Source organism: Euleptes europaea, chromosome 1 (assembly GCF_029931775.1).
Source record: "Euleptes europaea isolate rEulEur1 chromosome 1, rEulEur1.hap1, whole genome shotgun sequence".
Classification (NCBI taxonomy): domain Eukaryota; kingdom Metazoa; phylum Chordata; class Lepidosauria; order Squamata; family Sphaerodactylidae; genus Euleptes; species Euleptes europaea.
In genome coordinates, this window is record NC_079312.1 from 64,584,322 (window position 1) to 64,611,447 (window position 27,126).

Sequence of the window (27,126 nt, forward strand, 5' to 3'; positions counted from 1 at the left end):
CAGGAAAAGAAGAGGACCCTTTTGGGGAGGGGCCGTGGCTCAGTGGTAGAGCATCTGCTTAGCATGCAGAAGGTCCCAGGTTCACTCCCCAGCATCTCCAGTTAAAGGGACTAGGCAAGTAGGTGATGTGAAAGACCGACCCCTGCCTGAGACCCTGGAGAGCCGCTGCTGGTCAGAGTAGACAATACTGACTTTGATGGACCAAGGGTCTGATTCAGCAGCTTCATGTGTTCAAGGACCCAACATAGGATGGATTGACTCTATAAAGGAAGCCACGGCTCTCAGTTTGCAAGACCTGAGCAAGGCTGTTAACGATGGGACGTTTTGGAGGACCCTGATTCCATAGGGTCGCCATGAGTCGGAAGCGACTTGACGGCACTTAACACACGCAGTGACGACCCCCAAACACTGTATCTGACCAAGGGTCTCTAGTCCACGGAAATTTATACGACAATAAAAGTAGTCTTCAAGGCACCACAAGAACTTAACCAAAAGGTAATTCACAGCGGGTAGCCGTGTTAGTCTGCAGTAGTAGAAAAGGGCACCTTAAAGTCCAGTAGCACCTTAAAGACTAACAAAAATATTTTCTGGCAGGGTATGTGCTTTCGTGAGCCACAGCTCACTTCTTCAGATACAGCTAGAATGTGAATCCATCTGTCTTTAAGTAGAGGAGAGTGAATTCAGACAAGCATTTTTATGTAAAAGTTAACAGTATGTAAATGTGAATAGCAGGCATGATGGGATTAGGTGTGGTATGCAGAAGAGTCTGTGATGTCATTTACATACTAATAACATTTACATACCAATGCTTGTCTGAATTCACCCTCCTCTACTTAGTTAGTCTTTAAGGTGCTACTGGACTCTTAACCAAAAGGAATAGTTTCATTTCAAAACGTCGACTATGAGTCCGGCATCGGCCTCCCCTTACGGCAGCCCCCCCTTTCTTGTGTGTGTAAAGTGCCGTCAAGTCGCAGCCGACTTATGGCGACCCCTTATGGGGTTTTCATGGCAAGAGACTAACAGAGGTGGTTTCCTCTGCACAGCAACCCTGGTCTTCCTTGGTGGTCCCCCATCCAAATACTAACCAGGACCGACCCTGCTTAGCTTCTGAGATCTGACGAGATCAGGCCAGCCTGGGCCATCCAGGTCACCCTTTCTTATTTCCCGCCTTAGTGACAAGCCAAAGTCACAGCTTGGCGGTTCACGCCGCGCAGGCGCACTCCCGGCCCCCCGCTCCCCCCCCCCGCTTTTTTCGCCTCACGCTTCCCAACCACCGCCTAGAGGGCGTGGCGGGCCCGCCTCCCCCTCGGGCCTTCTCCCAATGCCGGCTGGGCCCGGCCCAGAGAGGAGGCGCGGGAGCTGCGGGCGAGCCGTTAGGAGGCGAGAGTGACGAGGTGGGTTCGTCTCCGGCGCCTCAATGGGCTTCTCTTCTCCCGCCACCGCCAGCCGGCCGGCCGGCCTTTTTTGTCCCTCTTGGCCGTCGTCCTGCACGCCCAGCCTCAGCGCCTTCACGGCTCACTCTAGCGCTGGCCCCGGGCTCCAAGGCTCCCCCCCCCCACTCCCCGACGCCTCTTTTCGGTGTCAAGGGCCCCAGTCCCCCTTTCGTATTTCCACAAGATCCCACCCAGGGGCCGTTTCCCCCGCTGCTTCTCGGCGGCGGCCCGTGGCAGTGTGGGTTCTTCGCCCATCGAGTCTTTTAGGCCGGGAGCCGCCGCGTGTGCAGCCCTCTTGTGTTGTTGGTCAGCAAGGGCTTTCTTGCCTCTTTGTGTTTTATTTGTACATTATGCTTTAATGTGATCTAATTTGTCTGATTATTCAGTAGTTAAAATCATTTGCCCTTCCTTCCCTCCCAGTGCTTTGTCAGTGCCATAGCATGATAGCATTGGGGTATAATCATTATCAGGTTTCTGTCCCTGGATTTGACCAGCTGTTTTGGCATAACATTTACACTGTGTTAGTGGGTCCACTTTTAGTTGTCCCAGTAGTGGGACGCCAGTTAGTAGAATACATTGTCTAGATTGTTGCTACTCATGAATTAGAGAAGAAGATAGGAGACTTTAAGAAGCTGAGTTTTTTGTTCAACTATTCATCATACTGTGCCTTTCCTGGATAGAAATGGTATGACCTTCCTGCAGTTCTTACAGACTGCTGGGGCATTAGAGAGTATAGCTCTGGTTAATCTTTCCAGGTCAGTCATACCTGGGGGAAGGCCCCCTGGCTGGAAGTACTATTCCAAGCTGGAAATGAAAAGAGAGGAGAGAGAACATGGCTGATTGCTGCACAGTAACCTGGGATGAACCAGCATCTTATACCCAGTTATACCCAGCAGCATTGGGAACATCCGACCCCCCATTCGTGCCTAGCTCAGAATGACTAGGAACAGATCTCTTCCTCCTATTAAATAGGGTGGAGATATATTTATTAAATACAAACATTGCATACACTGTTCAAAGGCAGCTAAAAGTACAAACTGTAAAACTACATGAGCAGTTAATAAAATCAATAAGATCCATTCATCAGTGAACATAATAATAGCACTATTGACATAGTCTGCAAGCAAATGTAACAAATCTAAGCAGCATATTCCACTGAACCCCTGACAATCTTCTGAATCCAAAAATGCCTCTTTTTTGTTGGGGGAATGCCGTTAAGGAGGTCACTAGGCACATCTCAGAGGCATTTCCCAGTGCGGGCACTCCAACTGAGAAGGCTTGATTCCATACTTATTTGGAGAATTCACTTGTATGTAAAATTTAGTATATGAAGCCGTGACAAATTTTCTTTGGCTCTAGGAGCCAGCTGCCAAATTTAGAAGCCAGACTCGAGGCCATATTACATGTTGCCTATGACATGAGTTCAGCCAAAATCCCTTTTGCAGACAGATGTGACATCAGGGAACTAATGGTCCCAAGCATGCCAGGGGCTGATTTGGCTCAGGAGCCTGACACAGGGGGAGGAGAAGCTTCAGCCTTCCTTCTTGTGGTATTTTGTCAATAATGGCCCTGTTGTGGACTCTATGTCACCGGTAATCTATAATCTATTCAGCCTTTTTTCAGCACTAAACCTAATCATTATCTTGTCACAGTTTCTTGTAATTTTATTAAAGTTATGACAAAAGTGTTATGTGAAAACCCTGGTTGTTATCACCACAACAAAAAGCTAACCCCTAAACTTCTCTCCAATTTCTCATATTTTCATTATTTCATTAAAAAACGCATTTGAATTGAATATTTGAGCCAGGACAGAAAGTAACTGATTAAGAAATTAGCTCATCTACCACCATATAAAAACAAGCAATGACAAAATCATCATACAGAAGCATTTTTGTGTCATGCAACAAAATATTCTGTCATGAAATAAGATTTGTACTTCTATTGAAGATAACTGACAAATGCTACATTAAAATAATTGCTAAAATTACTAGTTGATATAATGAAATTTCTAGGCAACCTGGCATCTGATATTTGTTGATCCCTGCTGTATGTGAGTGATCATGAATCTTATTTCTGTATAGAAGAAGACTGCTTCATCTTCCTAGCAGACCATCTTTGGACATGCCATGAGTACTGTGTATGCATATTTTATATTTTGGCATTTTGGAGACAATCTGTGTATACAGATGTAAATGGCATATATGTCCCATGCTGAACAGGGCTTCAGATGACTATTATAGTATAACCTCTACTATAGCCATTGATAGTGCTACTGGACCTTTTCCTCACATGCATCAGTCAAAAAACACTCCACTGCTCAGAAGTAGAGAGGTCTATTTTACTTAGTTTATAGCTTAATGAAACAAAGAATCATTGGATATGTTTTCTGAATTCCTGAGTATTTCTGATTTCACCATTAAGTGAACACAGCTAAATACAACTGAATGGATAGGTCTGGAATGAGCCAACAATTGAGTTCTGTTACAAGCCCAGTATCTTCATTGGCTAATCACAGACCTTAGCTGACACACTACTTTCCAGGCTTAATTACACTGCAGCTTAGGCTTCAGGCAGAGTTGCCTCTAGAACCTTTTTGCTTGCACAAATAGAATAGATACCTGCAGGCTGCAGCTAAGAAATTCTGTGAATATAGGTTACTGTACTGAAAAGGGATTAGGCCATGATAAATATCTGGTGGCAGTATAAGATAAAACATTGTCCAGCCAGTGATTAGAACTTTAGCATATGTAGACTGTTTCATGTTCTTTGCATATCTTGATAAATTGCCCAAAGTGTTTTTCTTACTGTTTGCTTTACCACATGCTAGCAGCAGTAGTTATTTTAAATACGGATATAACATGCTTGCCCTAGTTATGTTAGTTATATCTACCAGTGTCTTATGTTGAAAAGGTCACATGAGCAAGCAAAACCTACCAGAGACAACAGATACAACAATCACTGTAATTTAAATAAAACTTCTGAATATATATAAAACCACATATATATGAATGCATACACCATTAAACTATTCATTATTAATTTCATATGTAAAGATTTCAAAAAGCATGCCAGTTCAAAATTCAAAAGTACTGAAGTACGAATATCTTTTAATTGCCTTTTTTTTAAAAAGGACAATATTGCATTGCCTCAGTTGATTACAGCTTGTCTTTAAATTCCTTTAAAAATATAGCATAGACACAAGAAGGACTATAGGGGATAAATAACTGCCTGAGGGGTGAAATAGGCTGTTAGTGGCTCCGCCTAGATTACTATACAAATCCAATTAACTACAGCAAAAACTGTGGCAATGCTATTCAGAACCCACTTCTATAAGCAACTGTTTCTACCCAGTGCAGATTTTGTGATTGGTCAGAACTGGTAGTAATAATGACAGGAACAACTATCAACAGCTCTTTTTTCTGGGTGACAGGTAAGCGTAGCAAGCTGAAATTACGGTGAAGTAATTGCCTGCTAAGCTCATTTAAAACTAGGTATTCTTTAGTTCTGGACATTTGAAATGTGCCAGGACAATAGAACTGTAGTTGCTTAATAAAGCAGGTCAGTTATAAAGCATGTTTTCTTATATAGTTTCTCATTTAAAACTTGAAAAGGTGAAACAATGTCACAGTTTTGTTTTTGAAGCAGTTAATGTATTCAATTTTTCACTGTTCCATTGTTTGCAGTACTAATTACTGGCTGGCAACCTGTTTGAGGTATTCTAAATTATCTGGAAATTGTTGAGCAGCCCCTGCCTTAATGACCCTCTGACAGTGGATTACTTACTGCTAATTAAGTTCAACAATTTAGTATTCAAGTACTTGCTGAGAAATGCCTGGTAGTTTGAAATGCTGAGCTGCCTCAGAACAGCACGTATCCCCAGTTCTACTAAATTGTATGCCTTTATTCCTTTTGTATGTACTTGGTACGTAATAAGCAGTCATGAGTCTATGTAAACACGGTGCTTAATGATTAAGTAAAAGTCATTTGTGACTAAAACAGATGGTGAGTGGCTTTTCAGAAAAGAAATGCAGTTATCAATTGTTATTTTGATCCTTTTCTTGTATCTCTGCTCTTTCTGAGGCTTTCTCGTATTATCCGTTTAGTTTCGTAGGAAAAGGATTGTACTGTACCTGGAATTTTCCTTTTAAAAAGTCAGACACCTTATCTACATGTGTATAACATACAGTCTGTACCTCTGTGGAGGTAAACCAACTTTTTTTCCACAACTGGACTCAGTGGCTCTTGTGCCTCTACATAGGTAGATAAAAGGTAGGCTGGTGAATGGTTGAGAAGGATAGAATGAGGTAGGGAAAGGGTGAATGGGGATTGCCAGGTGGACAGAAAGAGGAAATAGTGTGGGGAGGGGGATAGAGGGGAAAGTTAGGTGCCTCCTCACAAGTCCTTGAGGGTTCCCTACCATGCAAGTGAGCGTAGCCCAGTGGCACTACACAACTGGGCCACAGTTTTCCTTGGTAGAGGCTGCTGGGTGTGTGGGGGGAGAAGGAAAGCCTAAAACAGAAGTGCAGGTAAGGGTAGTTTGGATGTTGGGTGGGAAGGCGATAGGGATGCCAACATGAGATTAGGAAATTCCTAGAGATTTGGAGGGGGTGGAGCTTGGAGAAAGTGAGGTTTGAGGAGGGGAGGGACCTCACAGGGGTAAAATTCCATATACACCCTGCAAAGCACCCATTTCCTCCAGGGGATCTAGGGATGCCAACCTCCAGGAGATCACCCAGAATTGCTACTGCTCTGCAGATGACAGAGATCAGTTCCCCTGGAGAGAATGGCTGCTTTGGAGGTGGACTCTATGGCATTATACCCTGCTGAGGTTGCTTCCCTCCCCAAACTTTGCCCTCTCAATGCTCTACCCCCAAATCTCCAGGAATTTCCCAATCAGAAGCTGGCAACTCTAAGGAGAGAAGGAAGCAGGAAAAGGGGAGGGTCTGTGGGGGCTTTCGGGAAAGAGAAAATAGTGAGGGAGTGGGAAACAAGATGTCTCCCTCAAGTCCTTGCAGGTTCCTTCTTGTGTATATCTGTTTCTCAAGTATGGTCCCCACCTGCGGATAGCTAAATCTGCAAATCGGGCCACACTGATACTAAACAGATTTTCCTGCAAACTTGGGAGAACCCCCAAATTTGCAGAAAAGACTGACATCTTAAAAATGCATTGGGGAGTTTAAATCCCTCCCCAATAAAAGTTCATTCTCTGCACAAGTGCAGAGAAAACACCTACCTCCCGCACAGTCTCTGGTGGCTGTGGTGGAGCCCGGGAGCTACGCTGGGCCCAGCAGTGGCTGTGGTGGAGCCCGGTGGTGGCATCAAAGACAGGGAGCCATGGTGAGCCGGGTGAGAAAGTGCGGGGGGGAGAGAGATGGGCTTCTTCCCATGAGAGTTGCAGGCTCATACTTGTGCTTTCCTAATGACTTTTAGGTCAGAGTAGAACTCGATGTGTGTACGCTAATTTTAATCAATAGGCAGCATCATAAAATGTACCTTACCACTTGCTGTATGTAAGTTCCTATTGTAGATGTGTTATGTGTTCATTCTGTCAGTTGATGCTGCATGGCTCTGTAGCACCAAGCTGATTAGAATTTTTTTAAGTTGAGGTCCAACCTGCTGTGTGCAGTATTATGCATGAGTGCTTTTCAGCTTTTCCTTTCTGGCAGCAATTCCCATGCCCCTAAAAATAGTAATACTTAGCATTATGCAACACTGTCAGTATTCATGAAACTTCTATCATCACAGGAATCTTTATTATAGCTCGCCAATATATAGCTCTTTCCAATATATTGTATTGGAATTGCCAGTATTATTATCCCTAGAAGGACTTGATTAAGGCCATTAATGAACTTGTGGCTGAGATTATTTGAACCATCATCGTACAGAATTACTGTTCATTCTATAAGATATATTGCTACATCGCTCCCTGCTAGTGTTCATAAATTTGTTTCTGAATGGTATTTATAAGCCATTTTCACCATATTTGAGTGATGGGAGTATGCACTGCTGTAGCTGTCATTGTATCAGTGACACAGAAACATGCGCGTTTGCCACTTCCCATAGAAGAGTTCTGCAATCAGTTTGGACCGTAAGTCTGAAGCGCAAAGTTGGCAGTCATTCACATTCACTGTTCTGTCAGCAGATTTGCTTCTGTGCCAGCACTGACTGAGAGCTACTTTGGTCAGTTCTTAGGATTGACCTTGTACCTGCTCTTCAGTCCATTCTACGTGTTCAGACATATTGACTACAATAGCAACACGTGAGCTCACAGTTTAGGCCACTATGTCTGATTTATCACATGGGGTACATTCTAAATAATTACCGGTATACAGTGTAAAATGTATGTGAGGAATAATTTTCTTAAGAACATAGGTCTGAGCAAGCAGGTTCCTATCTCATCCAACATCCCATTTCCCAACCATATTCCTCTGGCTAATGTATGCATTTCTAAGGTCCATCTCAAATTATTATTTAATGGGGAAGGAGGGCTGGAAGGAATTGTGCAGGGAGAAATACAACCGAAATTCCTCCCCTTGGTGCAATAAGGTGGGAAACGTTCTGGGTCTAAATGAATAGCTCTGAAACTCAGAAGTTTAGCACTGTAGAACAATTTCCCTATATAATGCTGAACAGGAAGCTGTTAATCTGCCTCCAGAACCAAATGTCAAAGTGTAGGAGAGGGTATTTGAACGTTTCCTTAGTTAATATTCTCATGAGTCTTAAATATTTAATTTGTGTGTTATAGCAAGCTGATAAGTCAAGTGGTAGGTTGTTTGTTGTCAGACATTGGATGTAGTTTTCCCATCTATCCACCATCTGTTCTTCATTTTCTGGAATTTTACAGTTCCAACTGAAACAGATATTATGAGGTCGTATATTCTGGGTATGCCATGTTCATGACCTGCCAGGTATTCTAAGATGCTTTCCCAATATACTTTAAAAAATCTACTCTGCTGTTTAAACACACAGGGTTGGGTACAGGTTCCATTCTGGTAAAGGAATCTTCTGCCACTGTAAGGAGCCTTGCTCTGACAGAAGAGGTGTTTTACTATTGAAGGCTCCTTACATTGGTGGAATGTTATGCCCTTAGCAGAATGGAACCTTTGGATCCAAACCAGTGTGTTTTGCCAGTGTTTTCTCGATATTGTCTATTGAAGCTTTAGTATGACAATCATGTAGAAAAGTATATGGTGTGTGGATTGGGTCCAGTCACATGTTTGTTCACATTTTTTTGGATTTTTCTTATATTGTATTCTAGGAAATTGGGGTTCTTGAACGAGTACTTAGAAATTTTTTATTTTATAAAAGCAACTCCAGCCCACACACATGTATGTTAGTGGTCAGGTTGACTTTTTCAAGCAAGAGCCCCAGATAGGAAAGAAGCTTCAGCAGATAAAAGGCACACTTTACCATCTCAACAGTTAAAAGGTACAATTCACTATCTCTGCCATTATCCAGGAATAATGAGAAGTGCAAGAGTACCCCCAGGCTGTGTAGCTGATCTTTCTGGGGAATATAACTCTTTCTGGAACAAGTTGCATACTATTCCTTTAGCAAGTTTACTGTAAATCCATAGAACTTCTGTCGTGCATGCATTATATTTTTAAAAAGTTAATTTGATTTACACAATTAACTAAGTTTTGTAATTACCATAAATAATGTTTTATAGATGTGAATGATTCAGTGAAGCTTTCTTTGTCACTTGTTTTGAAGCAAGGTTGGCTGAATGTGAGCACTTGTCCCCGTGGCAATCCCATAAACAACATTCACAGACGAGTAGTCCAAAAGAGAGTTGATTTATTAGAAAACCTACAGGTATACAGAGCTAACAGGTAAATTGGCACGAATGAGAACTAAAGGCACAGACTAAGGCCTATACGGAGAAGCATTGGTCATATCAGATAGTGGTGGCAGCCATGGCAAAAAAAAAAAAACCTTTGAGAGCAGTTCCCACAGAGGAAAGGAATTTGGCAGTTACCAGGCTTGGCCTTGGGACGCACCTGGTGGAATCAAAACACACATAGTCTGGCTGTCTCAGCAGAGAGCAGGCCTGACACCTATAGCTACAAAACTGAGAAATTTTTTTGAACAAAGCAGAATAACATCTTCTATTAAAGAAACAAAAGTCACTTTAAAAAGCCTGGTGGGTTAAGTAGGCAGGAGGCCAATTTTTCCTGTTTGTATGTGCCTGAAGTCATGGCCAGTAGAAAAAGCTTTGCTGTGTTGTTTTGTCTGCCATCAATTGCTGCAGAATTAGGGGGCAAGCAGATCTTGCTTCTGCCCTTTCTAACAAATGATACCATCATGAAATAAAAATGGTAATCTTTCAGCTTTCTTAGTGGCTTTCTTAGCTTCAGGAAATCTTTTAATATAGAGGGAGGGAGGGAGGTAGATAGATAGATAGATATAAATGTATGGTGATCAAATAATAGGCAATTATATAACTAGTCAGTACACTGGCATGCCAGCCCTACTGATGACTTGATCATGTATACAAGCCCCAGAGGGAATTTTTGAACCCTTGGCAAGGCCCTCTTCTTACATAAAATAGAAGCCCAGTGGCACCTTAAAGACTAACAACATTTATTCGGGTACAAGCTTTCATGAGTCATAGCTCACTTCCTCAGATAAAATGTGATGAAATAAGATAATTTCCCTCATTTTATACAGAAAAATTATAGAAGGGGAGGGGTGAAGAGAGAAAGAGAGCAGTGAGAGGCTATAAATACTATAAATCAGGTGAGATTCTTTTTACACTAATCTGGAAACTGAAGCCCCTCTTCACACCAGTGTTGACCATTCTAGAAACTGAGGCAGCCATAGTGTGAGGAGTCACACTGTGATTCCTCACATGTGGCCCAGAGTGCCTCATTATCCTAGCAACACAGGAAGGATCCAACACAGCAGTGCTTCCACACAGTATTTTAGCCCCAAATTACATTCCTGTTCTCATAGTTTCTCCGTAACAGGGAAACAGTAATCAAAGTAGCTGTTGACTGCTGGCAGATGATGGAAGGTTATATCTGGCCAGTAAATGAAATAATTTGGAGGTGACAAAACACTGAAGAACTCAAGGTAAACGAACAAAAATAAAAATTGGTAAGTAAGCCCCATTGGCTGCGTTATCAGCAACAGTCAACGTACTTCTAGTGCAAAGTATTATGTATAAATTTAATTTAGCTTATATTAGTCAAACCAGAGGACACACTGGAATATCCTTGATTGGATCTTCCCAGCATTGTTAAATTGTAGTGGTGTGTAAAAGGGGAGGGGCAGTTTAAGCCTTCTCTTCCGCACAGTTTTTCTAGTTGAAACTGATCTGTACCCAGGTTGGAACCTATCACCTTTTCTGCTCAATCTCATCTGATTCCTCTCCTCACTGCAGCCTCCACCCCCAGGGGTTTTTCTCCATGTGGGTCCCACAGTCCCAGGCCTAACCTTTGTATTGATCCAAAGGGGCCAATCCTCTCTCTTTTGCCAACAGAAAAGCTGATATGATACAGTCCAAGTGTTCCTGCTTCTGGATTAAATTACAACCTGGGGAGAGGGTGTAAATTTCTATTGGTGAAATCAATTTGGGTGGAGGGAGGAGAAATAAGGATTAATCCTGCCCACAGACACCCTCTGATCTAAATTGGGGGGTTCCCATGGTTGTAATTTACCTTTTTAAAGAAGCTGGGACGATCTGCTCTCAGTTCTGTCATGTCATTCAGCCTTAATATGTAGTGTCAATATAATTTTGCTTTTGATAGCTTTGTTAAGATCTTGTGAGACCTCTGTCTTTCTCAGACTGCTGTCAGTTCCCAACTCCCGCTTCTATTGTCTTGCCAAATAACTGTTTGGTAGGGTTTTAGCTTTTTTTTTTTTTTTTTTTAAAGCACTGCATAAACATAGCACTATTGTTCCACATGCATTCGGTTGGATCAGAGCCTGGGGTCTAATTGTGCTCCTACTGAAGTCTGTTTGTAAATACTACCACTGGCTTTAACATTGCAGGATGGGCCTTACAGTACAACCCTATGTAGAGATGCTTCAGTTTAAACCCACTCAAATCAACAGTCTTAGACTGGAGTAACTCTGTATAGCACTGCTACTCAGTAATATGGCCACTTACAAAGACTGAATCAAAGTAAAACAAAACTATGGACAACTTAGTATTACATCTTACCTTTGTTACTCACTGCTATCTTAGGGGCAAATTCATAGTGTCATCTACATGTATGAGAAGGGTAAATATGAAAGTTCAATCAGCAAAGAAGTGAGATTAAAAATTCTTGACCACTTGTGCCCCAGTTCCATGACTTAAAGTATAGGGATCTTTCCACACAGAGCAGGGACTAATCTGGGATTTAACTTGTAACTTCTGTCTAGGAACCCTGCTATTAGCCATGTGAAACCCGAAAATTATTTAGCTAAGCAAGAAAGTTTAAGGCCGGTGGATAAGCAAACAACAACAACAAGAGACGCTGAATGGAGTTTTGTTGCTGGGTTAATCAGTATTGAGATGTAGTGAAAAGAGAATAAACTATCACCAACGCTATAATCCTGTTTGGATAACTGTTCAAAATGATGTAAATCTTAACATCATGACTTGTCAACTGGCACTCATTTTGGCATTTCAGTCTAGGTTGGCAGAATCTAGGTGAAGACAAGGCAAAGAAAATGTAATCAGTGTAATGCAAATTATAAACACTAGTCATGTGAAAAACTTCCAAAACAAAACCCACCACTAATCATGTCCAGTACATCAGTCCCAAAGAATTTTATTAATGTCTATCATTCAGTACAGACTTGAACAGAGCAATAATTTTCTAATGTGCTTTTAAAAACATGATATTGCAATCTATTGTGCTTACCAAGCCTGAACTCTCCGTAGAAGGTAAAATGACTACACTGAGGCTATCGTACTTTGGTCACATTATGAGAAGACGAGTCACTAGAAAAGACTAACTGTTCTACTGCAGACCAATGTGGCTACCTTCTGAAACTATATTCATGGAAAAGACCATAGTGCTAGGAAAAGAGGAAGACCCAACATGAGATGGAGTGACTCAATGAAGGAAGCTACAGCACTCAGTTTGCAAGACTTTGGCAAGGCTGTTAACGATGGGACACTTTGGAGGTCATTAATTCACAGGGTCACCATCAGTCGGAAGCGACTTGACAGCACTTAACACACACACATGCTTACCAAGGAAACGGTGCAGTACAGGGGTAGGAATCTGAAGAACATGCAAGGTGTTAGTGAGAAAATATGTTTGTATAGTATGTTTCATTTCTTATATGCATTTTAAATTAGTAACTTGGAGGGTATAGTTGCATGTGGTCAAATGAAGCATTGCTATATTTCCATTTTAACCATGCTTTTAAGGTTAAGGGTCTGTTTCTTAGCTGTCGTGGCAAAAGAGGAACATGTTAAGTGGATAAATGCAGTTGATCTGATTACTCCAATGACCTGTGTATCAAAAGGCTTGTGTCTTTATTAGCTCTCCAGGAGAATTAGGAACATGGCCTGAAATAACACTGAAAATGTGCCATATGATTACCCTGCACCAACCAAAAAAGGTGTATAAGGAATTAATAGTTAATGTGAGTTCTTTCTGGCAATCAGTATTCATAATTGTGCAACAAAAAAACCCTTCACCCATTCAGAGAAATAAAAAAAAAGTATCACATACACTACCCTCTACTTTATAATGTAAAATAAAACATTCTGTAAACTGAATCATGGCACTTTCTTTATGTTGGTAAATAAACCCAACTTGATTTCTGCAATCATTGACATACTTCTGTCTGCCATTCAAAATTCTTCTTTCTCCCAATCAAAAGCTGAGTTGAAACTCCTATTGTCCAGTATTCCATTCTGTTTCTGCCTTGGCTTGCACTATGCTATCATTAGGGCAAACTTCATGTCCTCAGTTTCAAGGGAGAAAGGTCTACATTTTTCTTTTTAAGACTTTACTACTGCTTTGACTCCCAAACACATGAGATTTTAGTTACGTGTTTTTAAAGTACCCTAGTAAGTTGAACTCCCTCGCTTGTTAGTAAGTAAGGCTGAAACACCTAAATATAGATACAGTAACTGTGTAGTGCTGCAGAAAGGGAAAAATGATGTTTTCTGTCACTTCTTGATGGGGATACGCAGGTGAATTTGTGAAGTCTTTTTGTTCCCCGTAGAGATTAGTCATCCTACTACTTTTCTAAATATAAATGCAGAGGCTGAGTATTACTCATGATACTGAAGTTTGAACAGCTGACTTAAAGTAATTTCAATCTCAGGTAATGTTTAAATCTAACTCAAAAGGATTCCAGAAGTGGGAAATTATTGAAGTAAATAGCAAATGTGACAAACATAATAGCTACTCAAGGTTTTTGGCGGGGGGCGCGTGGGTTGGGGAAGAAAGGATAGGATTCTAGTGTTTCTGGAAATAACTGATCTTACCAGTACCTTAGAGAGCAAATGGCTAAACCTCTTTGATTCTCTTTATCAAATGGTCTGCAGTACATTATCTCATTCAATTAGTTATCCTGGCAACCAGAAATACAGATTAACATAATTTAGATATTGCATATGAAACTGGACACTTTTACTGATTTAATTGCTTATTTGCATACTTTCTGTAAATAGAGAGAATGAGAATTCCTCCTTCCCTCCCATAAGCTTCTTGTTCATTTTACATGTATACAGCCATTTGTACACAAATATATTGAGTGCATAGTAGAAATCTTTCAGAAGAAGCAATCTTCTGTGTTGTAACAACATCAGTGAAATTTTCAGGTTACAAAGCACCTAGTATTTTAGTATTTCAATTGAAAGAAAACCTCTTATAATGCCTTTAAAGTGGAGACCTCTGGGCCAAAGTATCCATTCACTTTTTTGGAAGAGTTGGTTCCAGGTGTGGCTGAAGATAATGGCTGTTAAAAATAAAGCAGAGCCGATTTGGGCTGGGAACTCCACTGGGGGATGAGGAGGAATGGCTCCTGACTTCCCCCAGCTGTTTTCTGTGCTGAAACATCACCAAGGGAGGAGTTATTTCCCCTTTCTTGCAGCTTCACATAAAGCATTCTGCGCATGTGGAGCAGCAGAAATGAAGAAATAACTCCCCCCAGCACTGTTTTGGAGTGGAAAATGGCTGGGGGGGGGGGAAGAAGCAGAAGCCCTTCCTTCCCCCGTGGTGGGGTTCTTAACTCAAGCAGCATATGTTTTATTTCTTAACAGCTATTCCCTACAGTCACACCCAAACCCAACTCTTTAAAAAGTGAACATGTACAGAGTGAGGAGCCGGGGGGAACAGATTTTTCTTTAAGGTAAAAGGCACATTTACACTTCATATCAGAACCTATGCTTGTTGGTTTCTAGCACTGGCTATCAGAAAAGAAAGGCAATAGGAAGCTTATGCTGTTCAATGTGAAAGCATGGAGGGATGGAAGGCTTGTAGTTGCATTCTTGTGAACCCGTGAATGTGCATACAAAACTGAGCTAGCATAGAGCATCCTGTGAAGGACTTCTCATCTCACTTTTTTTTTTTTTTTTTTTTGAAATTTTGAAATTGGTTTTATTACAAGATACGGGAAAAGGGAAACAGGGAAAGGGATAATCAATCTTTGTTCATGTTACATTTCTAATGCACCGGCTTACGGACATTCTAGGTCACTATATCATAATCTTGCTTTCTCTTCTATTACTATTATATAGCAATTCTCTAATATTATATTTAATGTCTCTGGTATTATCTTTCAATCTTTTATGAAAAACGATCACAAATGTCATGACAATATCATCTGAAATATATATTTATGGACTGTCATATTTGTCATAGAAGGGTTGCCATTTCTGTTTGTGCTCATACATTTCATGATGTAACAAGGTAGAAAGTTTTGACATCATCGCATATGCATGCATTTTTGTAATCAACTTGTTTAAATCTGGTATCTCTTTATCTTTCCATTTTTGCGCCAATAGCAATCTCGCCGCCGTTGTAGCATATTGATACAACTCTCTTTGATTAGATGAAATTTGGGGTGGAATAATACCCAATAGGAAATATTTAGCTTCTGGTTGAAAATTGGTGTTCGTTAAGTCTTGTATTTCCTTATGTATCTTTTCCAAAAATGTTTGCACTTTCTTGCATGTCCACCATTGGTGGAAATATGTCCCTTCTGTATCAGAACATTTCCAGCAGTTTGCCTGATTTGATTTGTACAACTGCTGCAAATCCTTCGGTGCATAGTGCCATCTGTAAAACATCTTATGCCAGTTTTCTTTTACAGCTTGTGATCTAGTAAACTTAATGTCTGTGTTCCACAATTTCTCCCAAGTTTGCACCGGGATCATCTCCCCTAAGTTCTGCATCCACTTCACCATACTTATTTTACTTGCTCAGGTGCAGTTTCTATGGTCAGCAATAATTTGTAGATTTTTGACAGAAGGTGATCTCGTGTTTTAGGGATCAATATTTCAAATTCTGTTAGCTTCCTTTGTTTACCTTCTTGTACATAATCATTTCACAGGGCATGTATTATTTGATGGTATACAAACCAAGGAATCTTAATATTCTCTCCTTGAAGTTCCTGTAATGTTTTCACTTGACCGTCTTTCTTGATACAGTCATTGTAAGTAAATAAGTCATTATTACTCCTGCTTGCAAAATCTGCATATGCTTCTATTGGAGACATTAATCCAGGTGGCGATGGGCTGAGAAATCTCTTTAGTGAATTCCATACCTTTATCATCTGCAGTGGTAGATTCTCTGTATTAAATTTTTTAGGTCTTATAGTATCTTTTTTTGTCTAAAGCCATTGGTGGAAGCCATAACCAAGATCTGCTTTTTCTAATCTAATCATTCTATCTTCAGGACGTATAATCCAATCTGTCAGTGCGACCAAAGTAGCTGCCTGGTGGTATAATTTGAGATTAGGTAAATTCAATCCACCTCTACTTTTCTCATCTTGTAGAACTGTAAATCTCACTCTAGGTTTTTTGCCATTCCAAACAAAATTGTTCAATCTTCTCTGCCATTTGGACAGTGTCATTGAGTTTATATAGATTGGGATTGTTTGGAACAAAAAGTTAAGTCTGGGCATAATATTCATTTTCAACACTGCTATACGACCCAACCATGAAATTTGTAATCTAGTCCATCGTTGAAGATCTTCTATTTTTCCCCAAACTGTTTTGTAGTTTAGATCAAAAAGTGTATCTAGTCCCACTGGTATCTTAACACCCAGATATTTCACATTCTTCTTTGGCGTTGACCATTGGAATTTATTATGTATATCCAGTCTTTCTTCATCTGTAACATTATAGAGAATCATGTTTGTTTTGGTTTTGTTGAGCATATATCCAGAGTAATAACTGAATTGATCAATTTGATTTCTTATTTCCGTCAATGACATTTCTGGTTTTTGACATATTAAAACCACGTCATCTGCATAACTTCTGATTTTATATTATTGATCTTCATATCTTATTCTTTCTATTTTAGAATCAGCTCTTATCTTGTTTACAAGTATCTCCACTGCCAAATCAAACAATAAGGGGGACAAAGGACAGCCTTGTCTTGTTCCTTTTTGTATTTCAAATTGTTCTGTTAACATCCCATTAATCAATAATCTCGCTCTTTGATTGGTATATAAGGTCTTTATGGCTTTCAAAAATTGTGTGCCACAATCTATTTGTTGCAACGTTTAAAGCAAAAAGTTCCATGAAATGTTATCAAAAGCTTTCTCGGCGCCAAAAATAACATTGCAGCTTTTTCTTTTTTGTTCTTAATATAATTGATCGCCGCCAAAACCACTCTAACATTATCTTTTAGTTGTCTCTTTGGAATAAAGCCGGTTTGATCAGAATGTATTATCTTCGTGATACATCTCTTCAGTCTTTGAGTTAGTATTGAAGCAAAAATTTTGTAATTGACGTTTAAGAGTGAAATTGGTCTGTATGCTTTAGGGAGATAGCTTTCTGCTTCATCTTTTGGAATTAAAGAGATATGTGCCTCTTTCCATGTGTCCGGAACTTTACCTTTGAATAGTAGATCATTGAAGACCTTTTGTAGTTGTGGGATCAGTATGAAGTCTCTCATCTCACTCCTGATAAGCAGAGCTAGATAATTCTTCCATGTATTGGTTTATGGAAAGTATTATTTGGAAAATGTAAACAAGACATCTTCAGAAAAGAAAGCTCTGAAGAGTAGTTATATTATGGGGGGGGGGGGTTGAATTGTGCTCTTCTGCATTTGCCACAGGCATAGTTTGGCATACTTAACCACTATACCACTCTGGTTCTCATGCTTTGATTTATGATAACTGGTTTTATATAAAATGTTAATGACTGATTTAAACAAAAGAATTTCAAAGATGTTTGAATATCCCATTAGATGAAAACAATGGTTCCCTGCTGTCATTTTTCTCCTGAAGATTTAAAAAGTAAGTAAAGCTACTATTACAAATGTTATGTTTCAACAGGTACTGCAATGGCTGCTGGAGTTTTGTTGCAAAATGAGCTACCTTATTGTTCTCTGGTAAAGAGCAGTGCTTATCTTTCAAGTATGAGTACAGGTAATTGTTTTTTAATACTATGTTTTAGTCCATGACATTTTAAAATGAACTAACCCAACCAAAAAAAAAAATCAAAAGCTTTTCTTGCAAGACCTAGATTAGCAGATATATTTGTATTTTTGTAAGGCAATGACTAGTTGTCATTCTGAGCATTTTAAATTATAAATAGAAAGTATGACTAGATAGTTTTTAAATCTTCTGTGATTTTATATTAGCTTATTAACACTTTTAACTCTTATCTCATTCAACTGAATGACAACTTCATTAAATAGGCAATTGTCATTGTAAATTTTGCTAAGACGTTCTTTTGACTTGACTGATTTTTATGATTCATTTTTAATATTTTGTAAACTGCTTTGTGCATTTTAAATACAAATGTGAGATACTAGTTAGATAAATACATTTTATACCCAAGGAACTAAAGCTCTGAGGGCATGAGCTGAACTGAAACATGACCTTGAATCACCCTTGTACAAGTTCAGTGTTCTACAGTGTTCTACACCCTTGTCAGAAACTGTAGTTCTCTTTTGGTTTGATTTTTAAAAGTCACCTAAAAGTGAGTTTTAGCATCTCTGGGCTGCATCTACTTACACAGTAAAATGGCAGCAGCTGAAGCAACTAGTACAGGACAAACATTTGAAGTCTCAGTTTGTCTTGAACATTCTAGCCGAAATTATTAAAGTGACTTTTTCTTCTTTAATATTCTAGAATTTGAGTCTCTCAGGCCTTTGGTTACCTATCCTATGATAGGCATTCAACTTTCAATTTGGCTACTTTTATCCGCTCCTTGTACATAGTGGATATTTCACCTGTGGCCTCACTGCTGCTGGGATGTCTGGCCCTTCAAAAGGCCCTTTTTCATTTTCTTATATTATTAGTTCCCCTGTCTGTCCTTTACATTTTGTTCTTCTTGAGTGGAAAACACTTACGCAGAGCAGTAGAAGCCCTAGTTAGGCATTCACTTAAGCAGCTCAGTGGGAAGAGTGGTCTAGAGCAGAAGCAGAGCAATGTCAGAAATCAGTGTGTGCTGATGGCACCACAGCACCCCAATAAGGAGGTGCTTCTTCTGTTTCTCCTTAGATATTCTTGTTCACTTAGACATGGATCGGAGATGGGTAATAATAATAGCTCAGTACAGGGGTCTGCAAACTGCAGCTCCCGAGCTGCATGCGGCTCTTTGGCCCGTTGAGTGCGGCTCTCTGAACTTGGTTCGGAGCCCCTGCTCTCTTGCCCGCTCGCACCGGAAGCCGGGCTGCGGAGCTGTCTCTCCACCCCCCCACCGTGGAGAATGGCCAGGTCCCCCTTTCCCTTGCCCTCAATGGTTGGGAGGCTAAAGCCTCCCCTCTAGCCGCGCGATTGCTGGGCGGGCGGCTTGGCGGTTCCTGCCCCCCCGTCCACCTATCAGCTGTTGGGTGGGGTGGGCTTCTTTTGGTAGACCTGCCCTCCGGCTGAGTCCCATTGGGAGGCCATGTCTACCCACTGGCTTTCTTGGCAGTAGACCTGGACTCTGAGGAGGGGAAAAAGTCCCCCTTCAGAGGCCAGGTCTACCAATTGGCTTCTATGGGCCTCCAGAGGCCAGGTAGACCTGGCCTCCCAATGGGACTCAGCCGGAGACCAGGTCTTTGTGTTTGTAAAGTGCCCTCAAGTCGCAGCTGACTAATGGTGACCCCTTTTGGGGGTTTTCATGGCAAAGAGACTAACAGAGGTGGTTTGCCAGTGCCTTCCTCTGCACAGCAACCCTGGTATTCCTTGGTGGTCTCCCATCCAAATACTAACCAGGGCTGACCCTGCTTAGCGTCTGAGATCTGACGAGATCAGGCTAGCCTGGGCCATCCAGGTCAGGGCCAGGTCTACCAATAGGCTTTTATGGCGGTAGACCAGGCCTCCAGACGGGGAGGGGGAAATGGCAGGGACTTACAATTTAATTTTTATCAATAAATAAGATCACTATTAAGTATGATATCAAGTTTTATTCAATGTACCTATAGTTTAATTAAGACTTAAAACGTTAATTAAAGTTTATTAAGTTAATAAACAGTGTACCTACCTATATAGTTTAAGTTTAAGAAATTTGGCTCTCAAATGAAATCTCAATTGTTGGGTCTGTTGATATTTGGCTCTTTTGACTAATGAGTTTGCCGACCCCTGGCTCGGTATAACAGTGGAATGACACTGACATCACAGGCTAACAAATAGCTATTGTCATGACTTGTTGTTCTAATTCATCATTTTGTCAGAGTGCTTTGAAGGTTAATGAAGGCAGAAATATTGTATAATGTGCTCATCATTGCTCTGTTTAGATTTACTGCTTGATGTGCTTTTTTGGAATTAACCAGTAACCACCATCTCATTCATACCTCTGGTGCTGATTGTGTATTGGCCATGCATATAAGCAACATGTCAATTTTGGCTGGCAGTTAAATAAACTAATAAATGAGAGATTTGATGTATTTGAAGTAAACACAGTATTTTACCAAACTATTAAAGAAATTGGATTTTCGTTACAGGAAGCAAAACTAACTCAAGCAGAATAACTACTAAGAATCTAGCCATAGAACTTTATAGTGAGAGATGGAGCAGGGGAAAAAAGCTTCCAAGTAATATCCAATCCAGATATTGCAGTGAGTTGCCCTTGGAGCACCTATCTAAATATTCTTAATGGTGCAGTGAGCCCTGCTATTGTTTTATGCATTAAAGTGGGGATACTTTGGCTGATTCCACACAGGGACACAAAAGGCATGTGGGGACATGCTCCCTCCCTGCACCACTCGCTGTTGGTATCCCCCCCCACACACACACACACACTCATTTTTCCCCCTCATTACGTCAGCACGGAAGCACCAACTTGACAAGAACTTTGCTCCCCTGGTAATCTTAGTTTCTCCCAACAACAGGTCTGTGGATCAGTTAAAGAAAAAAAAGTCCTGCAAAAGGGCTAAAAGTGGCGGAGGGGACACTCCAAAGTTTAGTGCTGTCATTTTGAAGATGGTGCTAAACTTCAGCCCTGCACAGATTGGCTGTGGGCAGAGCTTTCACATGAATGCTCTGCCTGCAGTTGCCATGCTGTTTCCCCTTTAAGTTGGAGCAAAGGAGGTTTTTCATTGCTCTGTCTTAAAAGGGAAAGCCCAGGAGCCCCATGACTCATACTTGGAAAGAGCACAATGTTGGGTGTAAGGTCCTCAATAAAGCAGGGGTATGCTGTAAAACCCAGGTAAAAAGTCTTTATGTGGAAGAAGCCCTGCTGTGTGGGCCAAGAATTTATTGAGGACAATGGGCATGTGGTAGTAGCAGTAGCACAGATCCCTTTCCCCCAAAAACATCTGGTATTTCAGAACCCTCACGATATCTGAGTAATGCTGTATGTTTGTAAATGAACAGATTACAAAGGTAATATACAGATTTTGAAGTGTCTACTTTTTATTCAACTAAAACAGGGGTGGGGAACCTTTTTCCTGCCAAGGGCCATTTGCACATTTATGACATCATTCAGGGGCCATACCAGGTGTAGATCTCCTGGGGGGGGGGAAGAGGCTAGGGTTGCCAGGTCTCCAACCACCACCTGGAGGTTGGCAACCCAGGGGAGGCCACACAAAGAAGGCCTGCAGGGTGCCCCCACTCCCCCCTCCCAGGCGGAAGGGCAGCCAGCAGTGGGCCCGAGCAAACGAGGTGCCAGGGGGGCGCAGCCCACAGTCGATCGGCAAGGGAGGAAGGAAAACAGAGAAAGAGGAAAAGGGAGGGAAGGAGAAATGGAGAGAAAGGGAGAAAGAAAGAAAAGGACGGAGGGAGACAAAGAAAAGGACGGAGAGAGACAAAGAAAGAGGGAGAAAGAGAGGGGAGAAAGAGTGACAGAAAAAGAGGAAGAGAAAAAAGCCTTCCCCCACACCCGCGCACGCTGGCCTCGTGCGACCGGGCCCCAGCCTCCCCTGCCCACACACACACACACACCCGGCGGCGCACAGAACCCCACGCAACCGGGCCCCAGTCTCCATGCCCTCTCCTCCCCAGAGTCCACAAAAGGGCCACCCTGAAGCCCGATCGGCTCCTGCATGCATGCTCTGCTGCCGGGAGCTGCCAGCCTCTTTCCCCCTCCCTCTTGCTGCTCAACAGCCGACAGTCGGCGAGAGGAGGTCCAAAGGGCACCGCAGCGCCGCTGTAAGCCGTGGTGCCAGGAACACCCTCTGTGAGGGTCACCCTGCGCCCCGCCTCTGCAGCAGGGCCCCGAAGCTCCCGAGGGCCACAAAAAATGTCCTCGGGGGCCGCATACGGCCCCCGGGCCTGAGGTTCCCCACCCCTGAACTAAAAGAAACTGCCCTGAACTCCCCACCTTTAAACACCATTAGATACATTTTAAATCACCCATGTGAAGCAGCTCAATTTTCCCTGGCAGCCAAAAGAAATTATATGAGCCTGAGCACTCATATATTCATTTAGAAGCCCTGATTACATGATTTCACTCCCTCAAGAAGGAAGGTGAGGAGAAATTACCCAAGCAGGACATCCTGAGGATTGTGCATGAACCCGGACTATTTCTTCACAACATCACTGACAGCAACTTTAAATGGGAAATGTTTATAAGTATAAACTAGGGCCTATAGCTATTAGTTTTCACAAGCAGGAACCTGCAAGTGCTTGTGGGAGGCATCTCATTTTCCCCTCCCCCACTAATTCTTCTTTCCCTTTCCTGCAAGCCCCCATAGCCTCTCCCCTTTTCCTGCTTCCTTCTCTCCTTCCCACTCAACAGCCAACCTATATTTATCTGCCCTTCTGTTTTCAGCATTTTCTCCCCCGCTCAGTAGCCTCTACCAAGGATAACTAGCCCAGTTGTGTGGTGCCAGCCCCACTTGCATGGTAGGGAACCCTCAAGGACTTGTGGCGTGGCACCTAACTTCCCATATATCCCCCTCCCTACACTATTCCCTCTTTCCCTCCTCCTGGCAACCTCCATATCATCTCCCCTTTCCCTGCATCATTCCTTGTCAGCCATTCACCTACCTACCTTATATACCTACCATCTTCAGCTATATTTATTATGTATTTAACTCATTTATACCCACCTTTCTGCACAGTGGGGACCAAAGCAGCTTACATTATTTTCCTCTCCTCCTTTTTATCTGCACAACAACCTTGTGAGGTAGGTTAGGCTGAAAGTATGTGGCTGGTACAAAATCACCCAGTGAGCTTCCACAGCAAGATGGGAATTCAAGCCTAGGTCTTCCAGATGCTAGTATGAAGCTCTAACTGCTACACCACACTGGTTTTCATAGGGTGGTTGCTGTTGAATAGTAGCAAGCAGCCAGGTCTAGGTGAATCATGCAAGTCAGGTGGTATCATGTCACTCAGAGGGTACTTCCAGGTGTAGGGTTGTCAACCTCCAGGTGGGACCTGGGGATCTCCCAGAGTTACAACTGAACACCAGGTGACAGAGATCTGTCCCCCTGAAGAAAATGGCTGCTTTGGGGGGGTGGACTCCATGGCATTCTGTTCAGCTGAGGCCTCTTCCCTCCCCAAACCCTTCCCTCCATAGACTCTGCCACAGACTCTCCAGGAATTTCCCAACTTGGAGCTGGCAATCCTAGCCCCCAGGCCTGACCCTGATGAGTCCTTAGTCAAAGGCCAAAACAGCCCTTGAAAGGGCCCTGCCCCTTCCTCCTACCTTTTACTCACAGAAACCCAGCCTGGAATGCCATGGTTGCCTAGCAACAGCCACTGAAGATGGCTACATCCACAGGCACTCTGATTATCTTTTTTGGGGGGGGGTTAAACCCCCAATGTATTATTTGTTTAAGATTTGAGATTTTTTTGCAAACCTGGAGTGTTCAGATTTGTAGAAAGATCTGTCTTGCCCTTTCACAGCTCCAATCACTGGATTTAAGTATCCTCAGATTTGGCTAACTTCGCCTTTAGAATATAGATATCTAAAGAAAAACTGCTATCATCTGTATTTGTAAAACTATTTTTCAGAGGAGTGGCAAAATGTCCTTAATGACATGTAATCTGTTATGTACCTTTATGCTGACCAGGATCTCATCTGTTACTGTTGAATATAGAGGAAACAGATGAGAAGAGCAAATCCATTTTTGGATTGCCTGAATATGTTTTGGTGGGAAGTAGCCTTAGAAAGTGACACGACTACTACTCTGAATCAAGTTAGAAGTGTTTTTTTTCCTTTTTCATCCTTCAAGTCATATTTATATATTCCTTTACATATCTTGTAAGATGACAGAATAATTTTTTTGCTACAGTCTTTTTACCTTTCCCTGCTGCTGATAAAATGCAAGTGAATGGTTGTATACTTTTCAAAATGCCATAATTGCTTTGGAAAATCTTCATCTCTGCTGCTGAAAGTAAAATGAGTGAGAGCTCATTTTGTTTAAAAATTGAACACGTTTTGTAATATCTCCAAGAGAGGTAATTATTTTCTCTCTTCAGGTTTTCATATTACAGTCCTGAATCAAATGTTCTCAGCTTTTCTTATCACTTAAGATTGAAATTACACGCGTACTGTAAAATGCTGGAAGGCTGAAATCTAATGGATAACCACTCAGGAAGGCTGATTTACAATTGATTGAGAAATCCGATACAAGCATAATTAAAACCACATTCTGTTTTTTCACATTACACAAACCTGATATTTATATGCACTTAGAACTCTGTTTCTAGCTTTCACACATGCACACCAGGAACAGGAGAAGGGCTGAAAATTGCTTAGAGTGGCATGTGTGAATACAGCTTTAGTTGAATTTCTTGAACAATATTTCTTTCTCAGGGTGCCGTGGGTGCTTTTGTCAAGATGTCAAAGTTAATGCTTCAAATTCCAAAGATCCTGTGGTAAACTGTTTTGGACTTCCTGGTCCACTTCAGAAATATCTGGTTCAGATGATGCTCGCCACATCAACAGTGGAACACTACATCCTATGCAGAATCAATGTATATAGAATTTAGCTGCCAAAGGGGGTAGCTGTCACTAGTGAGTTCATTGTTGGTTTCTATGGAGACAGATCAGCCTATCCTGAACAGCTATTAGATCATACAGAAAGATGCGTGTCTTTCTGTGGAAGTTCAGTACAGAGCACTTTGGATTTCTTGTTCAGTTTGTCTTCGTGCAGCTTTTCTAAGCTGCTGCAAATAGTGGATGACCATGCAGAGTTCACCTAGGAAGCGTCTGGCAGTGAATATTTTTAGCAACTTTTTTTATGGCCGGAGACATTCTTCTTCTGATCCTCTTCTCCGCAAACTTCACAGGCGACGGAGTTCAGTTGTAGAGGTTCTCTCGACTTCTACCCACAGGGTTATGGTAGCCATTTCCTCTGTGAGCCCTGAGGAGCTAAATGCTGCTTTCCTTGAGAAAAGAAGTAAAGTATTGAAAATTTTATTTTTTTAACCATTCTTGGGTTTTTATGTTTATGTACTAATGTGTGTGTAATCATGTTCTCATAACTAAGCATACATGAATGCTCAGAATTTTTCAGAATGTTTTGTATTTTTGTGCTCATTATAATAAGAGCTTAATGCATTGTTTTTCAAGAATGTTAGTTGAGCATCTTTATAGTTTTGTTTTTATTGTGAAAGAGGAAAAAATAGTATATGCTTTTAGATATGACACTTTATTAGGAAGGTGTTACGTCCTAATGTGTCAGGAGATTTCCAAGAGAAACCAGTTTTGAGGGAGTGCATTCATGATGTTGATTTGATCTGTTTTAAATATATAATTGCAGTCATTTATTTTTATCAGTATGATTCACACACATTCAGGTCAGGGGCTACAGCTTGTGGAATATTTTTATTGCTGTCTCACACTATATGCTGCAGGAATATTTCGGCGTCCAACTGCAAAATACACCAAAGTTGGAGAACGTCTTCGCCATGTAATTCCTGGTTATATGCAATGCTCCATGGCATGTGGTGGCCGTGGTTGTAAATATGAAAATCCAACTCGGTGGAGTGATGAGGAACAGGCTGTTAAAGGACTTTACTCATCCTGGTAATATGAAATATTTGGCTCTTCCAACCTTCTAAAATCTTTCTTTTTTAAAATATCTAATCCCATGTGCATTTCTTTGAGAGTACGTTCCATTGAACTTAATGGGATTTGTTTCTGAGTAAAGTTGTTTAGGATTGTCCTCTAAGGTTGTACTCATATGCAGTTACTTGAGCGTAAGCCCTATTGAACTCATGGAACTTCTGAGTACACTTTAGGATCAGGCTATGCATGTGGTAAAAGAGAACCAACTTCATATAACTGTAGATTACATAGATGTTTTTGTACATGTGGACTAGATGAAATGCTAAAACAGTAGACATGACTGTGACTATGTAGTATGTAAGACTCTTTTTGAGGTTTTTTGGCCTTTGCCTCATACATTAAAATGTGATTTTAATTACATAAATATGTAAATACAATTTACGTTTGAACTGTATTTATATTTAAATGTAATTGACATTTTATGATAGAATAAACCTGTTAAAGAAATGTGAAAATATTTGGAATAGATATATAGAAATAAGCATGTGTATATTCTATGCTGCCTTCATTCTTTTTATTACCTTAATGGCATTCTGTTATAAAGAGGGATTCAATTACATAGGCATAATAGGCATTTAAAACAGAAAGCTATTTAAAGTGGCATGGTTCATTAGTAAGAAAAAAAACCAAGTATGAAGAATTTTCACTTCTTTTTTCTTCCCCCAGGGTAACAGATAACATATTAGCCATGTCTCGGCCCTCAACAGAAATTATTGAGAAGTATAATATTATTGAGCAGTTCCAAAGGTAAAAGAAATACATTGACACTGAATTATATGTAACTCTTACTGCATTATTTCCTTCTGGTGTTGGTTTGGGTTGTTAGTCACATTTATTCTGGCCTAAAAAAGAACATTAGGTGGGAAAAGGCTTTGAAAGCATGCACAATTCAATAATGTGTTGTCTTTTTCCCCCTTTGCCTAAGATGTTGCATAAAAACAGTAATTAACCTTCAGCGCCCTGGGGAACATGCTAGCTGCGGGAATCCGCTGGAACAAGAAAGTGGTTTCACTTACCTTCCTGAAGCTTTCATGGAGGCGGGAAGTAAGTTTGCTCCTGCTGCTGTTCCTTGTTAATTATAAAGTGTGGTGCTTACAGGCTGTTTCTGCCACC

The 27,126-nt window shown here is 41.2% G+C and overlaps 1 protein-coding gene across 4 annotated transcripts in view; it reads left to right on the forward strand.

Annotated features, from left to right (window-relative positions):
• Window positions 1–1,272: 1,272 nt before the first annotated feature.
• PTPDC1 (protein tyrosine phosphatase domain containing 1) overlaps window positions 1,273–27,126 on the forward strand; it is a 41,245-nt gene continuing 15,391 nt past the window's right edge. Inside the window, exons 1-6 of one of the 4 annotated variants that reach the window (XM_056856134.1) lie at window positions 1,368–1,394; window positions 17,898–17,990; window positions 25,233–25,342; window positions 25,800–25,971; window positions 26,680–26,760; window positions 26,939–27,057. In XM_056856134.1, coding sequence (XP_056712112.1) covers window positions 25,282–25,342; window positions 25,800–25,971; window positions 26,680–26,760; window positions 26,939–27,057 — 433 coding nt within the window. In that variant the 5' untranslated portion in view covers window positions 1,368–1,394; window positions 17,898–17,990; window positions 25,233–25,281. Of the gene's footprint in view, window positions 1,395–4,842; window positions 4,864–17,897; window positions 17,991–24,894; window positions 25,343–25,799; window positions 25,972–26,679; window positions 26,761–26,938; window positions 27,058–27,126 lie in introns of those variants that run through there. The other 3 variants (XM_056856125.1, XM_056856116.1, XM_056856105.1) reach the window with 3 other exon arrangements.